The 15021-nt window shown below is 36.8% G+C and overlaps 1 protein-coding gene and 1 long non-coding RNA gene across 3 annotated transcripts in view; one reads left to right on the top strand and one right to left on the bottom strand.

Annotated features, from left to right (window-relative positions):
• THNSL1 (threonine synthase like 1) overlaps positions 1 to 3161 on the top strand; it is a 69973-nt gene extending 66812 nt beyond the window's left edge. For both annotated transcript variants that reach the window (XM_061178546.1, XM_061178536.1), the window contains exon 2: positions 71 to 3161. In XM_061178546.1, coding sequence (XP_061034529.1) covers positions 119 to 2350 — 2232 coding nt within the window. In that variant the 5' untranslated portion in view covers positions 71 to 118 and the 3' untranslated portion in view covers positions 2351 to 3161. The remainder of the gene's footprint in view (positions 1 to 70) is intronic.
• Positions 3162 to 7031: 3870 nt separating this feature from the next.
• Positions 7032 to 13848, bottom strand: LOC133082240 (uncharacterized). The gene is made up of 3 exons (XR_009698929.1): positions 13786 to 13848; positions 7767 to 7875; positions 7032 to 7157 (listed from the first exon to the last, which is right to left on the bottom strand). It is a non-coding gene; the product is annotated as an uncharacterized LOC133082240 (long non-coding RNA).
• Between the last annotated feature and the right edge of the window lie 1173 nt (positions 13849 to 15021).

Genomic DNA, 15021 nt, shown 5'->3' with positions numbered 1-15021 from the left:
TAATCCTATTGGGATAGTCTTTTGAAATTAGTAACCAAATGTCTTTTTTGTTTGTTTTTATGTTTGAAAGGGCCAAAGCCAGTTTTTAGGTTGGATTGCGCAGAAAAGTGAAAAGAGAATGCTCCACTTTAACCGATGTCAGCATCTGAAACAAATAACTCAGAAATGCTTTTCTAGTACACATGTGAAAACGGATAAACATGCACAGCTATTTCTTTCAAGAACCTTTGCACTTGCAGAATTAAGGAAGTCATGGCACTCAATCTACTCTCTTGTTGGAGACAAAAATATTATCCTGATGGGACCACCCGGTGCTGGGAAAACAACAGTAGGCAGAATAATAGGTCAGAAACTAGGTTGTTGTGTCATAGATGTGGATGATGATATCCTTGAAAAAACCTGGAATATGAGTGTGTCTGAAAAATTGCAGGATGTTGGTAATGAGCAATTTTTAGAAGAGGAAGGAAAAGCTGTGTTAAACTTCTCTGCATCTGGAAGTGTGATTTCCCTTACTGGGTCCAATCCAATGCATGATGCTAGCATGCGGCATCTGAAGAAAAATGGAATAATTGTTTATCTGGATGTACCTCCAATAGATATAGTTAGTCGTCTAAAATTAATGAAAATAGATAGGATTGTAGGTCAGAATTCTGGAACATCTATGAAAGACTTACTTAAGTTTAGAGGACAGTATTATAAGAAGTGGTACGATACTCGTGTTTTATGTGAAAATGGGGCTTCCCCGGAGGAGGTGGCTGACAAAGTGCTGAATGCAGTTAAAAGATACCAAGATGTGGACTCAGAAACATTCATTTCCACAAGACACATTTGGCCTAAAGACTGTGAACAGAAGGTTCCAACAAAATTCTTTAGTGAAGCTGTGATTGAGGGGTTAGCTCCTGATGGTGGACTTTTTGTTCCTGAGAAGGAGTTTCCAAAATTAAACTGTGGGGAGTGGAAAAGCCTCGTAGGAGCAACGTACATAGAAAGAGCACAAATACTCTTGGAAAAATGTATACATCCTGCTGACATACCTGCTTCCAGGTTGGGAGAAATGATTGAAACTGCTTATGGGGAAAACTTTGCCTGCTCAAAAATCGCCCCTGTCAGGCACCTGTCAGGCAACCAGTTCATCCTGGAGTTGTTCCATGGACCAACGGGATCATTTAAAGATTTGTCTTTACAGCTCATGCCCCATCTTTTTGCACACTGTATTCCACCAAGTTGTAATTACATGATACTTGTAGCCACCTCAGGAGACACCGGGAGTGCAGTCTTAAATGGCTTTAGTCGTCTTAGTAAGAATGACAAGCAAAGAATAGCTGTGGCCACATTTTTTCCTGAGGATGGAGTAAGTGATTTTCAAAAAGCACAAATAATTGGCAGTCAGAACGAAAATGGATGGGCAGTAGGTGTCAAGTCAGATTTTGATTTTTGCCAGACATCTATAAAAAGGATTTTTCAAGATTCTGATTTTACTGGCTTTCTTACTGTGGAATATGGAACAGTCTTAAGTTCAGCTAATTCCATAAACTGGGGCCGACTGCTTCCCCAAGTAGTTTATCATGCTTCTGCATACCTTGATCTCGTTAGCCAAGGATTTATTTCTTTTGGAAGCCCAGTCGATGTGTGTATTCCCACAGGAAACTTTGGTAACATTTTAGCAGCAGTGTATGCCAAAACCATGGGAATCCCTATTCGAAAATTTATTTGTGCTTCTAATCAGAACCATGTTTTGACTGATTTTATAAAAACAGGACATTATGATCTAAGGGAAAGAAAATTAGCACAAACCTTTTCACCAGCAATTGATATTCTCAAATCTTCAAACCTGGAGCGACATTTACACTTGATGGCTAATAAAGATGGACAATTAATGACAAGATTATTTAATCAATTAGAAGAGCAGCATCACTTCCAGATAGAAAAGATTCTAGTTGAGAAAGTTCAGCAGGATTTTGTAGCTGACTGGTGCTCTGAGGAAGAGTGCCTAGCAGCTATTCACTCTACCTACAATACTTCCGGGTATATTTTGGATCCACACACTGCTGTTGCAAAAGTAGTTGCAGACAGAATGCAAGATAAAACCTGCCCAGTGATCGTCTCATCTACAGCTCATTACTCAAAGTTTGCACCTGCTATCATGCAGGCTTTAAAGATCAAAGAAATCAGTCAAACTTCATCAAGTCAGGTTTATTTACTGAGTTCATACAATGCATTACCTCCACCTCATGAGGCTTTATTAGAGAGAACAAAACAGCAAGAGAAGATGGAGTGCCAGGTCTGTGCAGCTGATGTGAATGTCCTGAAGAGTCACGTGGAAAAACTAGTACAAAATCACTTCATATAGAAGTTTTCTGAGTAAAAAAAATTTCTGGTGATAAGCATGCAATAATAGATCACAAAAGTTGATTTGGAATACAAATAACATTTTGTTTTTTATGTAAATATGTATGTCTATATGTAGATCTGTTATCTTTCGGAATTTCAATAGCCTAATCTCTAGATCTGAACATTATACCTACACATGCTCCTTGGATCCTTAATCTGGAAGTGACAGAAAGGTAGCATAGTGCACAGACCCTTGTGCTGTGCTTTGCACTCATGAGGGATATATCAGTTTCTACTCCCTCACCCCCACTTTTAAGCAGACCAAAATGTCTGGTATTCAATCTGGCAATTAAAATATTTAAGCATAGTTGTTACGTAGTACATCTGTAACCATTACCAGTTCTCCATTGAATAGAAAGATAATTTACCACTCTAATGGTTAACTTCTGTGGAGGAAGTAGTAAGCTCATCTATTAAGAAAGGGCTAGTAGTGTTTTTGACTCTCCATTTCGGACTTGTAATTAATTATGTGTATTCTATGCCACCCAGATTAGATAAGTGCTCTGGCCTTCACTCCCCTTTGGATATGTATAGTTAAGGTGATGTAGTTTGAAAATCAAGACACAAGATTTAAATCCACGATGTAATAATCAACAGAACTACTTAGTAGTGGATACAGAAATAAAATTATGTATCTATTTCAAGAGAAAAGCTTTCCAAAATTCAGAGTATTTGAATAGTCTTCAAGGAAGTATGTTTCTAGTTCTACCAGTTTTCCTGTATTATTTGGACTCCATTCCTATATAATTTGTCTATTGTCTCTCTTTTCAATGAACATTGTCTTTTTTGGTAACTAAAATCACATACAATTGATGCACATATTTAGTTTTTCCTTCTTTGTAGTAACAGTACATTATAAACATGATTTACATTTGTGAACTTCCTGGGTGTTTTATTTCTGAATTAAAGATTATCAGTGAAAGGACCTGTTAGTGTAATGGACTACTCTCAACCACAAGATGGCATTCCTAACATAATTTGTCTTTGCTGATAACATTCTGCTTCATTTTCTGGGAGAACTACCTCCATAAAGAAACATTACAAGTTGTCAAGAAAAAATTGTAATCGTTCAATGAGCAAAAACAATCTGTTTAAAAAATTTAAAAATTAAACTAATTATGTTAACTTTGGATCTATGGCTTCTAACAAGTACATTTAAAACCAAAACTTGAAAACCAAGAGCCGTTACAAGAAAATAATGGAAGATTCAAAGTTTACTTATTCACGTAGGTCTTAGTTATTTTATCATTTGCTTTTAAGGATATTTGTTTCAGTAAATGACATGTTTAGAAAACGCATGTAAATTATCCTGTGTGTATGAGAATGCACTATTTTTCTGAAAGTGGGAGGGACAGTGTTAAAAAAAAAAATGACATGATTTTTGCCCACAAGAACTGTAGTTAAGGAGACAACATGTAAAATTAAATCATGTATTGATACAACACAGAGGAGTTATTGCAAGACAGGTCATGAGTAAGTGAAAAATGATACAATCAAGAGCTGTAGGATTACCATGGACCAGTCAGAAAAGGCTTCACAGAGGACAGAGAAACAGAGGTAAGTCCTGAAGGATGGCAAGATTTTCTAGGTGAAAAGGAACGGGAAATACATTTTAGGCAAAGGAAATAGGTATGGTGAGTTGTTCAAGAGGGCACCTGCCTTTATCTGTGGTTGGTTTGTTCTCTGTCCAAAACTTATTTCATGCCTTCACTTTTTCTTAAAACCAACTCTAGCCCTTCCCTCTCAGCTAAAAACCTTGCCTCAGTCAAGAGGGACAAGCCAGCAGTGAAGACATGGTTTCCCACCACCAAATGTCTAAATCTGCTGTACCTGTTTCTCTCCTTGCCTGCCTGCCGCTGGGTTGAACTGGGTGGTATTCCTTCAGGTGTGTCTTGGCTTCTGTTCCCATCAGGGCACTCACGTCACTTGCCTCATCAGTTCTCTCCTCTGCTGTTTCTTCAGCCTCTCCCCTCTGATGGAACCTTTCTTTCTATGCCATTTAGATGCTCTCTTTTCCTATCTTATAAAGCATAAGAGCAAAACAAAACTCTAAACATCCACATTTCCCCCCATCTACTCTTTAATTTCCTTACGTTCCATTCAAGACCAAGCCTCTTCAAAAAGAGTTGTCTGCATATATGGTCTCCACTTTCTTACCTCTCATTTTCTCCAGAGTATGTAAAGTACACAGTTTAAGGAGGAATAATAAACAACCATGTGCCCCACACCTTGCTTTATGAATAGACGATTCCTCCTCTCTGACACCCGCTGTGGCTCCTCTTTGATTACATTTACTTCTCTCCCTCAGAGGTAACCACTATCCTAAATTTTCTCTTCATCATTCCCTTGTTTGTATTACAATTTTGCACTGTTTAGTTTTGCCTCTTTTTAAATTTATGTAAATGGAATCATACTATATATATTCTTCCATGACCTTTTATTTAAAAACTTTAAAATTCATCCATGCAGATTAGTGAAACCATATAGTTCATTAATTTTTATTACTGTATAATATTCTATAGTATGAATACCATAATCTATCCATTTGCCAGTTAGTGGACATTTAGATTGTCTAATACTTATATGTTCTTGTATCCAACAGGTATACTGTTTTGTAAAATTGTGTTGAAGGCTAGTGAAAATGGACTTCCAAACATTTGTGATTCTTTCTAATGACGTAAAAATAGATTTCATATCTTGGCTGTATTAAAATAAAAATGTATGGTCTGTTTATGATATGAAAAATTATTATCAGTTCTTAGGCTATGGTTATAATTTCTACCTTATCTTTGAAATTATTTTATCATGTCAAAAATATAGTGAACTTGTAAGATTTTTGAGAAAAAAGAAAGGAGATTTTTAAATTACATATTAATGAAAATTGTAAAATATTTTTTCATCAAAATAGAGTTTAGAAGGTAATAAATTGTTCTCTTTGAAGTTTTTGTTAGATTTTAATAGCAACTCACTTTCAAAAACAATCACGGCAAATACTGTTTCAATCCATTAAAAATTGCCATTTTTCAAAATGGAAACTTTAAGATAGATATTCCAGAGCTCATAAGAAATGCTAAAATAAGAAAAAAATGCTAGGAATCATTTTGAACAGAAGTTAAAAACATTTTTAAACAACAACAAAAACTCTTCTTGGCACTCTTTAAGGCACAAATATCAATGCACGTTGATGTTTAAATCACTCAATTTTATTTCAGATTAAACTAGGCTTGCTTGTATTCATAGCAACATTAAGCTTTAATTTATAACTATATGCCCAGCAATAGGTTTTCTTTTGAAGCCATGTAAAAAAATACAGCACACGCCCCAGATTTGCAATCCATGTTGTAGTATATCATTTTCTTTAAAATTAGAGAACTTCTAGGTTTTCAATATTTTAAAAAAATATTTATTCATTTATTTATTTAGGCTGTGCCAGCTCTTAGTTGCGGCACGTGGGACCTAGTTCCCCGACCAGGTATCCAACCCAGGCCCCCTGCACTGGGAGCGTGAAGTCTCACCCACTGGAGTGCCAGGGAAGTCCCTCAATATGTTTTGTTTGCAGCACTTACTATCTCATGTTCTCATTGAGTCATTCACTTGCTTTCTGTGCTGTTGCTGGTCTTTTCATCTGACATTTTTGTCCATTTATGACTTACTTTTTTAATGACTTTACTGCCATTTTAGTGGTCCCCAAAAGCAATTCAATGATGTGACCTGGGTATTGTTTCTGGTGCCAACCTCTAAAGTTGATTCTCTGGTTTTCTGGAGATTCTTTGGTCCATTTATTATCTTTTAATAAATTTATTTTAATTTAAGCTTAAACTTGTTCGGAGTAACTTCTGTTATTTGCAATTAACAACCCTGCTTAATACAGTTCTAAGTGATGATTACAGGTAGAATTAGTGAGATTGGCACCAAGTGATATAGAGTAGTTAAACATTTTGAGCTGGGCAAAAATAAGTTAAAGCATTCGGTGGAAATTGGTTATATACAGTTACAGGAAAGAGTATTGTATATTTTATTATTATTTGTATTTTGTGTTCTACATTGTTTAATCAGTAAAAGTCTTAATAAACTTATGTATACATGCACACACTTTTTTCAGAGAGCCATTTACTACTACCACATTGAATATATGGCAAACACATGACATTACCTTTCTAAAATCTTAAAATTTTGGAATTGCAAAACATTTAACCCATGGATTTTGCATAATGGATTGTTAACTTGTTCATTTTAGCACAACACAGTTTCCTAATCTAACAGAAAAGATATGCAAGAAAATAGCATTTCTACTGGATCAAGTGGCCTGGTTAAAATGATTTGACATCCTGGTTTGACAAGATTGGAGATATTCATATTTGTTTTGAATTTTACAAGGTTCAAATCAAATAGCAGAAGTTTTCAGAAAATAATTTTACTTGCCCTCGATATTACCTTTTTTTTCTGGGACTATCTCTCCAATCTGTTTGAGATTTTAAATATAATTGGCTGACATAATATTTAAACAACTGCCAAATCAACATGGGTCATTACCAGAAAAAACATCATTTCTTGTAAATTCCACATCTGTTTAGGGTTCTTCTCTATTAAAGTAATGTAACTTAATCCTAAAAGATCTGAAAAGCTTACTTATTCACAGTATTCTGCATACTTTCCAGAAAAAGAGTCAAGTCAAAAGGTACCCCATTTTCCCTTCAGTGTTGTAGCCTACTATGAAGAAACAGAACGTCTTTCTCTTGAGAAAAGTTGAGTATAATAATATTTTACTGGCAAAAGAAAGAAGGAAAATATTAGTTTAAATTGGGTCAAGAGCATAAAATTTCTACTGGCCAAAAGTCATACCGAAATGAAATGAAATTTTAAGGAGAAAACAATCAAAGCTAAAATATCCTTTGAAATATGCAGGTCATTCTTATCAAAGAGGAAAAAAATACATGTAGGAGCTTTATAACATTGAAAATGATTACACATAAATTATTTGATTTTCCCAAGACCTCAGAAAGGGACATAGTGCCTTGATGCAGTCACCAGAGTGAGAAGTCCAGAAATTAAATTTTGTTCAGGTACACAAAGTTGATCAGATTTAGAGATTTTTATCTTCCGCTAATCACACTTATAGAAGAATTAACATAAACTAAAATGTACATTTATTGATTTATAATGGTTGATATATCTTTCCAGTGACCACATATTTGGTCTTCTCCACCTAAGACTCTCCATCCCTTTTAAGAAGATACCCTGGAAATAGTAGTTTATTTGGTAAATATGAAGTCAAACCAAAGAGAGAAGGATAGTTTTCAGGGATGTTTCACTCACAATTAACTGTAGTTATCCCACAATATAGAATACCTCTTGAGTGAACAGAATATTCTTACCTGTTTGACTCAAGGTCGTTCTTCTCTGGACAGTGCTAAATATACACTGCTAACTCTTGATCTTTGTAGCATCATCCCTCCAGATCACACACTTTGAGTGAACATGTACCTTTTTCAGATTTGTAACAAAACAAAAAATCATAGTCTCAGTCCTTGGGAAGCTTATGGAGAACTTAGGCAAGTAATTCAACTTATTACAAGATCATATGATATATATTATGACCAGAACCAGCCAGAAACATGGTGTACCCTGAGAAAGCTAGTTAAGATATTTGGTTCCCCTTCAAACTGATGTTCTTTAAGCATTTGTTCCACTTTCCTTTTGGGGAGAGACCACAGTTTTTGCACAGACCCCCCCACCACAAGCACAGTGCAGGGAAGGACAGAGAAGGACACCTATTGGCAGAGGTTCCCTCTCCTGTGCTGTCCTAAGCAGCTCAGCTTGGACTCCTAACTTGCATACCTTACTAGCAAAACAAAAACATGGAAACTAACCAAACTCCCCCTCTTTGAAAGGCAGTTTAGAAATCCTTTATTGTTAGTCAAGCATATTCTTGGGTCTTCTCACCTTCTTATTCCTAGAACCTTGTTGAAGTAGTCCTTCTAAGCACCAGTGGTATTGATAAACACTATATTCTCTCTCTGCAATGTTCCTAACCACGTGTAAATCTTTTTGAAGACTGGTGCCCTGGACAACTGCCTGGCTGGCCCTTGCCTAGTCTGCTTCAGGCCATGATCATGTTTTAGACCTGGGGCTATGGATGGGAGCCAAAAAGAGAGTCATAGATATCAGACTGAGGGATTAAAGAAGGCATTCTAGAAGAGATGATCACGTGGGAGTCAAAGTTTAAAAGGCAAGTGACAGTGTGCAGGTGAATTGGCGAGCAGAGGGAAGGACATGGCGGCGAGTAGGGATGCATCACTCAGCTTGCCTGGAACAAAACATGTATGTATGCGGTTGTGAAGATGAAGCTAGAAAATCAGGCAGGATCCACGAGTTTACACGTTTCTGAAAGCTATGAGATATCACTGAGGAATTTTAAGTAGAATACCATAATTAACTGTTTATTTTAGAAAGATCATGCTAGCAACTGGGTGGGGTGGGGGGATTAGACTCACAGACCTGAGATCCATTAAGAGGCCAGAGTATAAGCTGCAGTAGTGGAACCAGAAGGAGTATTTTCAAGAAATACTTAGGACGTCGCTTTATAGGATTTGATGACAGATTAAATGAGAAGGGCATGGAGAAAGATTCAAGTTTGTAAACTAGATGGATGGTTTTACCATTCACAGAGATCAAGAATATAGTAGGATGAGCAGACTTGGTGATGAACAGAATGGAGAGGAAATGGTGATGGTTTTGCATGCCTAACTCACTAGACACTTGATTTTCACTCTAATTTTCCATCACATCTTGAAATAAATAGTCTCCAAACCCTCTTCAAAGAAGAGAAAGTAAAGTGACTCCCTTACTGATGAAAGCATGTGGGGATTTGGAGAACTTTCACCTCCAAACAAATGCATCTCTGTTTCTCCCCTAACACACACCCAAACCTGTCTTGCTCTTCTTTCCTCCTGTCTTTCCTTATCATGTTCTACTAAAAATGCTTCCTAAATCCTGCCCATCTATTTGTCAACATTTTCAAGTTGCGAATCAGAATTCACTTCATTTAAATTATTCCCTGAGCAACCAGCATTCCTGTTCATTTTAGCTTTAGCATTTATATGCTCTTCTGTAGTTAACTTGCTAAAATCCTGGTTTTCTTTCTTATAAATATGTATCATTAAAAAGAATTATTATAAAATTCTTTACAAGTTCAAATTCTTTGATATCAGCCAAAGTACCAGTGTATTATTGTCTAAAGGATAAAGTCTTAGTTAATTGACTTCTTGGTATACTTCATTCTGATAACTGACAATAAAACAGATAACACAATAAATTATTGAATTTTAAGCTTGTTGGGCAGCCTTCTTTATGTAATGGAACATTTTGACTTGCAGTCACTTTCTAAGGTACAGAGTATTACAGGATATTTCAGATTATTTGTGGGTACTTTTTTTTTTTTTTAATCTCTATTTATTTTTTTTTTTTGGCTGCACCTCTCAGCATGTGGGATCTTAGTTCCCCAACCAGGGATCAACCTGTGCCCCCTGCAGTGAAAGCGCGGAGTCTTAACCACTGGACCGCCAGGGAACTCCCTGTGGGTACCACTGTTGTTCAATATCTACTCACAATTTTTTGGTTTGTTTTCTAGGGTAAGGTGTCACAGGAAACGGTTTCCCTTTAAAAGGAGCTGTTTTACTTTTTTGGTTATCAGGAAAGATGATAGAAATCTGATAGCTGTCTGAAGGATGCCCATGAAATTTACACTTTAAATAGACATGGAACGGTGCTGTGTCCCCACTTCCCCATGTTATAGTGCTGCCTGTCACAGATTGTGATCTCCACTTTTAATAGTAAGTGAATTAGGCATTAGACATTTGTTTAACTCTTAAGGAACTTAGGTTTACATTTAAAAGATACTCTTATTACAGTATCAGTGAGTACCTTTCTCATCTGTACAGGCCTCTATTTTTTAATCTGTTTCTTAATCTTAATCTCTTAATCTTAAAATTGGTATATACTTGCTATGGGGATCTGGTAAATTGATGTATGTGAGAAGATTTTTAAGGAATACATCATATTATTCTTAGGGTGCCGTAAAAAAAAAAAAAAGGACGTTGAAAAACAGGGACTTCCCTGATGGTCCAGAGATTAGGACTCCGCGCTTTCACTGCCATGGGCCTGGGTTCAACCCCTTGTCGGGGAATGAAGATTCCACAAGCCGCATGGTGTGGCAAAAAAAAAAAAAAAAAAAAAAAGATATTCTTAGGGTGCCATTACGAATACTGCCTTAAATTTTGAGAGAACTGAGAAGCACATTGATTTTTTTTTTTTTTTTTAGTAGTAGTTTTCTTTTCTGAGAATGATTTAATGTATTCAAGAAAAATCCCTGCAATCCTATTAGGTTGATTTCTGAAATGAATGCCAGTTTTTGACACTGGAATAGAATGGGACAATATGATCTTAAATGCACACTTTTGTTTCAAACTATGTTTTTTTTTTCTTTCAGTAGTTCATGAATGGTATCTGTTTCTCATAATGTCAGTGATGTGGAATGACCTGGACATTATTTCCAGAAATTGTTTAAGTCAGTCTTTGGTTTGATTTAGCACTGATTAAAGCCTTGCTCATCTTCTCAGCATCCTTTTTTATCAAGAGTAAAAGGATTAAAAAAAAAAAAACTGCAAGAGGATGTGGAGCAGTGCTTAACCAATGCTATGGAGGGCGGTTTATTAATTATTATGATTCAATCTGCCTGTTTTCTTCACAGGGGAAATGAGAAATCTCCTGGTGGTACAATCAGAATGATACTAGAAGCCATATCTTTGCAAAGCCAAAATGATCTATTTAAAACTTAGATACATTGTATCAAGTCCAGAATTAATCTCACTGACACAAAAGAGGAATTCACGATCAATAGTATCATGGGCTTTTTTTTTTTTAATAGATCTTTATTGGAGTATAATTGCTTCACAATACCGTGTTAGTTCCTGTTGCACAACAAAGTGAATCAGCCATATGCATACACACGTCCCCATATCCCCTCCCTCTTGAGCCTCCCTCCCATCCTCCTTATCCCACCCCTCTAGGTGGTCACAAAGCACCGAGCCCACCTCCCTGTGCTATGCTGCTGCTTCCCACCAGCCGACTAGTTTACATGTGGTAGCGTGTGTATGTATCATGGACTTTTGATGAGAGCATTATGTCAATCATTAGAACTATCACCTCCATTTTCTTGTGTGGGTGGTAAGCTCTAATTCCATACTTTAAAGGTTTTCTTGCATCTTACCATCTTTATAATATCCCAGAGGTGAAAAACTTTTCCCGTATGCTTTATAGAGGCAGTTCTGAAGCTGGATCACCTGTATCCAGGCACTGGTTCCAAAACCAGCTTTAAGACCCTGGGAAAGTTACTAAATCTTCCTGTGCCTCGGCTGCTTATCTAGAACATATGGATAAAAATACCTGCCTGGTTAGGTTGTGAGAACAACATGAGATAGTACATGTGAAGCACCACAATCCTTTGCTTTCTCCAAAAACATGACCCTTCCAAAGGCTAAGCCTAAAATAATTTTGTTCCGTAAAATACTGAAATCTCACTATACCTTTCCTTAAACAGATTGACTTCTTTTTTACCAAACTGCTGTGTTGTATTCCAGCCAAAACATTTATTTACTGAAGTGCCCAAAGGTCTTTAAAGTAAGTCATATATGTTAGTTTCAATATCCTAGAAATTCACAATGTTTCAGTAGAAGCTATTTTATTTAGGTGGAGAAAAAATGACAATTTGTCATTTGCAAGTTTCAGCCAAATCAGTAGACTCTCACTTTGCTTTCCGCCAACTAAAATTAGTTTTTGGCAACAAGATTCAGGGTTATTAACTCTGAAGCTGCTGGCAGTTTAAGTTTTTATCTATCCAAATTCTTATAGTTCAGGGAATAGAAAAACCCAATTTTTCCTCTTATAAAGTTAATCCAATGTGAACACAAATTTTCAAGTTTTGTTCAGGGATGCCAAATCTTTTCGTGTTCAGTTTTTCCATGATGAAGCTCTTCTTGGATGCTAGTGAGCAGGATTAAACCTCAGGAGCATGTGAGGCCACCTGAAAGTGCCTCATTGTCTTTTAGTCTTTCTGGGTCACTCAGTATTTGATTATCCAGACTAATTGTGGGCAAGGAAAGCATGAATAATCAAATTGTACAGACAAGCTCTTGTATCTTATTTTGGCTGACGGCTTCATCCTTCTTCTCAAACCTTTTTTCCAGAAGAGCTAACAAGGAAAGTAGAAGCTTTGTTTCCTGTCTTTGCTTGACTTCCTCTGTCCTTTCAAAGAAGTATTTACAAATGACATGATGTCTTCCTCCCAAGTGTCCCCTTCCCAGCCATAAAGAAGTGGCATCAACAATATGCCTAGGTAGTAATTCCCTGAAAAGGTGGACTTGTGTGTTCTAGAACTTTCTGGTATAAAAAGGAAGACAGAACTTAAGCCTGAACTTGGCTTCTGGCTTTTTCTTTTCTTGATCATTTTCCAACAGTCTTAAAGGCTATTTTCTTCTTTCTTCCCATTACAGGATTTTTGGCACCTCAGAAGTAATAATGGAAATAAACATTTAACAGATGGTCCCAGCAGTTTCCCTGACATACACGCATAGTACAGAAGGAAAGCATGTATAATGGAGTTGATTAGATCTTATTTTAATTTATTTTATTTCTCACAGAATATTTTCCTGGTCACATTTTTCATTTTTTGTTTATGCTTTTTATTTCTGTGGTCCCTTACACAGTTTCTGAATCATTTCTCAAGGTCAAGACCCTGTTCCTCCCTTTGCCCCCTCTCTGCACCACAGAGAAAGTGTATCAATAGCATCAGCACAAATGGCTTCACCACAGCAGCTCTGCAGAGGTTCTGCGGGAAAACTTAGGGAGTGTTCCCACATCTGCATCTGGTTCTCTCGTGAAACCAGAGGTCATAGGGTGGAAGTAAGCCAAGGAAATACTAGCAACAGGGGGAAGAAAGGAAAGAATTGAGAGAATATACTAAGGGGTTTTCACTGATGAGTGGGAAAAAAAAATCCTAGGGTAAAAATGTCAGCCTCAGGTAAGAGGGACAATAAATACTCCTGGGTGAAGCAGTCTGTGTGTTCATATTCCCACAGAACTCTGCTGGGTCCCTTCCTGAAAGTTTGAGAGAGATCACTAAGCTGTTGAAGCGAACAGGGCAGAAGCAGGGGTCTTGAGGGGGTGAGGACAAATCCAGCTCACCTTTCTGCATGAAGACCTATCCTGGTGATCCTCTGAAATGAGACTGTAATTCGCCATTGTGACACCTAATGGCTGGCAGCTGTATCTGCATCAGCAATGTACACATTTATAAAATAATGTTATTTTTGATTTATAAAAATGGAAAAAACTTACCTTAAGCTGCAAGATCACAGTGTAATCACCCGAGAACAGAGCAGAAAGCCAGTTGTCTTTAATCACTGATTTGAAAGCTACATTTCTTAGAATTCTTGGATAGAATGTGCAGAAGCAGGTGGACAGAAATGTCAAATCCTTGGCAAGGTCCATTACTATTTAATATCTGTCGTACAGGCTAATGAAATAAGTGAGAAAATGTTCCCTTAGTTTAACAACTTGATAAGAGGAAGGAGACAAAAAGTCAACCTAAATCAAGCCTTCTCACCTGGAAAGTAAAGAGGCAAGTATGCTAACTAAAGGCTAACTTTTGTAGGTCCTGATAGTAGGTGGCCTCGCTTGGGCCTTTCAAATTTTTCCTTCTTCATATCTCCTTGTTTAAGTATTAAATATTCTTATATGTGTGGGATGATGCACAATACTGACTGAACATTTCTAAATCCTCAGGAATACTCACCTAAGTGGATACATTTAGACCGATAATGGGCTTAATAAAGTACTGGAGAAAATGAAGTGGGAGGAATCAAATTTTCAATTAGGTGCCAATTTTCTGTCATCTTCCACTCTCAATGGTAAAGGCAGCGGCTAGCTCAGTGAAACGAGGTAACTTAAGGTTCATAGGACAATCATAATAATATTAACAATATTATCTTCCTTTTTTTTTTTACTGTGCCAAAATTTATTTAACCAATTTTCTATTGTTGGACAGTTTAAAATATTTTGATTGTTGCAAATTAATAAGCATCCTTGCACATAATGCTTTGTACCCAGCACTGATACTTTGTTTTAAAAATTCTAATGAAATATTTAAAACACATACAATACATAAATCATTAAAAAAATACTTGCGTACCCAGGACTCTAGTCAAGAATTTTTTTTAAACTCTAATGGCTTTTTAAAAAAAATTTTATTTATTTAATTTATTTATTTTCCTTATATTTTTTGGCTGCGTCAGGTCTTACTTGCGGCACACGAGATCTTTTTCATTACGGCCCGCGGTCTGCTCGGGCTTCTCTGTAGTTGTGGCATGCCAGTTTTCTCTCTCTAGTTGTGGCGTACGGGCTCCAGAGCGAGTGGGCTCTGTAGTTTGCGGCACACAGGCTCTCTAGTTGAGGCATGTAAGCTCAATAGTTGTGGCATGCGGGCTTAGTTGCCCCGTGGCACATGGGATCTTAGTTCCCCGACCAGGGATTGAACCCTCATCCCCTGCATTGGAAGGCGTATTCTTTACCTCT

The sequence above is a fragment of the Eubalaena glacialis genome, chromosome 2, assembly GCF_028564815.1.
Source record: "Eubalaena glacialis isolate mEubGla1 chromosome 2, mEubGla1.1.hap2.+ XY, whole genome shotgun sequence".
In the NCBI taxonomy this organism is placed as follows: domain Eukaryota; kingdom Metazoa; phylum Chordata; class Mammalia; order Artiodactyla; family Balaenidae; genus Eubalaena; species Eubalaena glacialis.
This window is presented reverse-complemented; position numbering and strand designations above follow the sequence as displayed.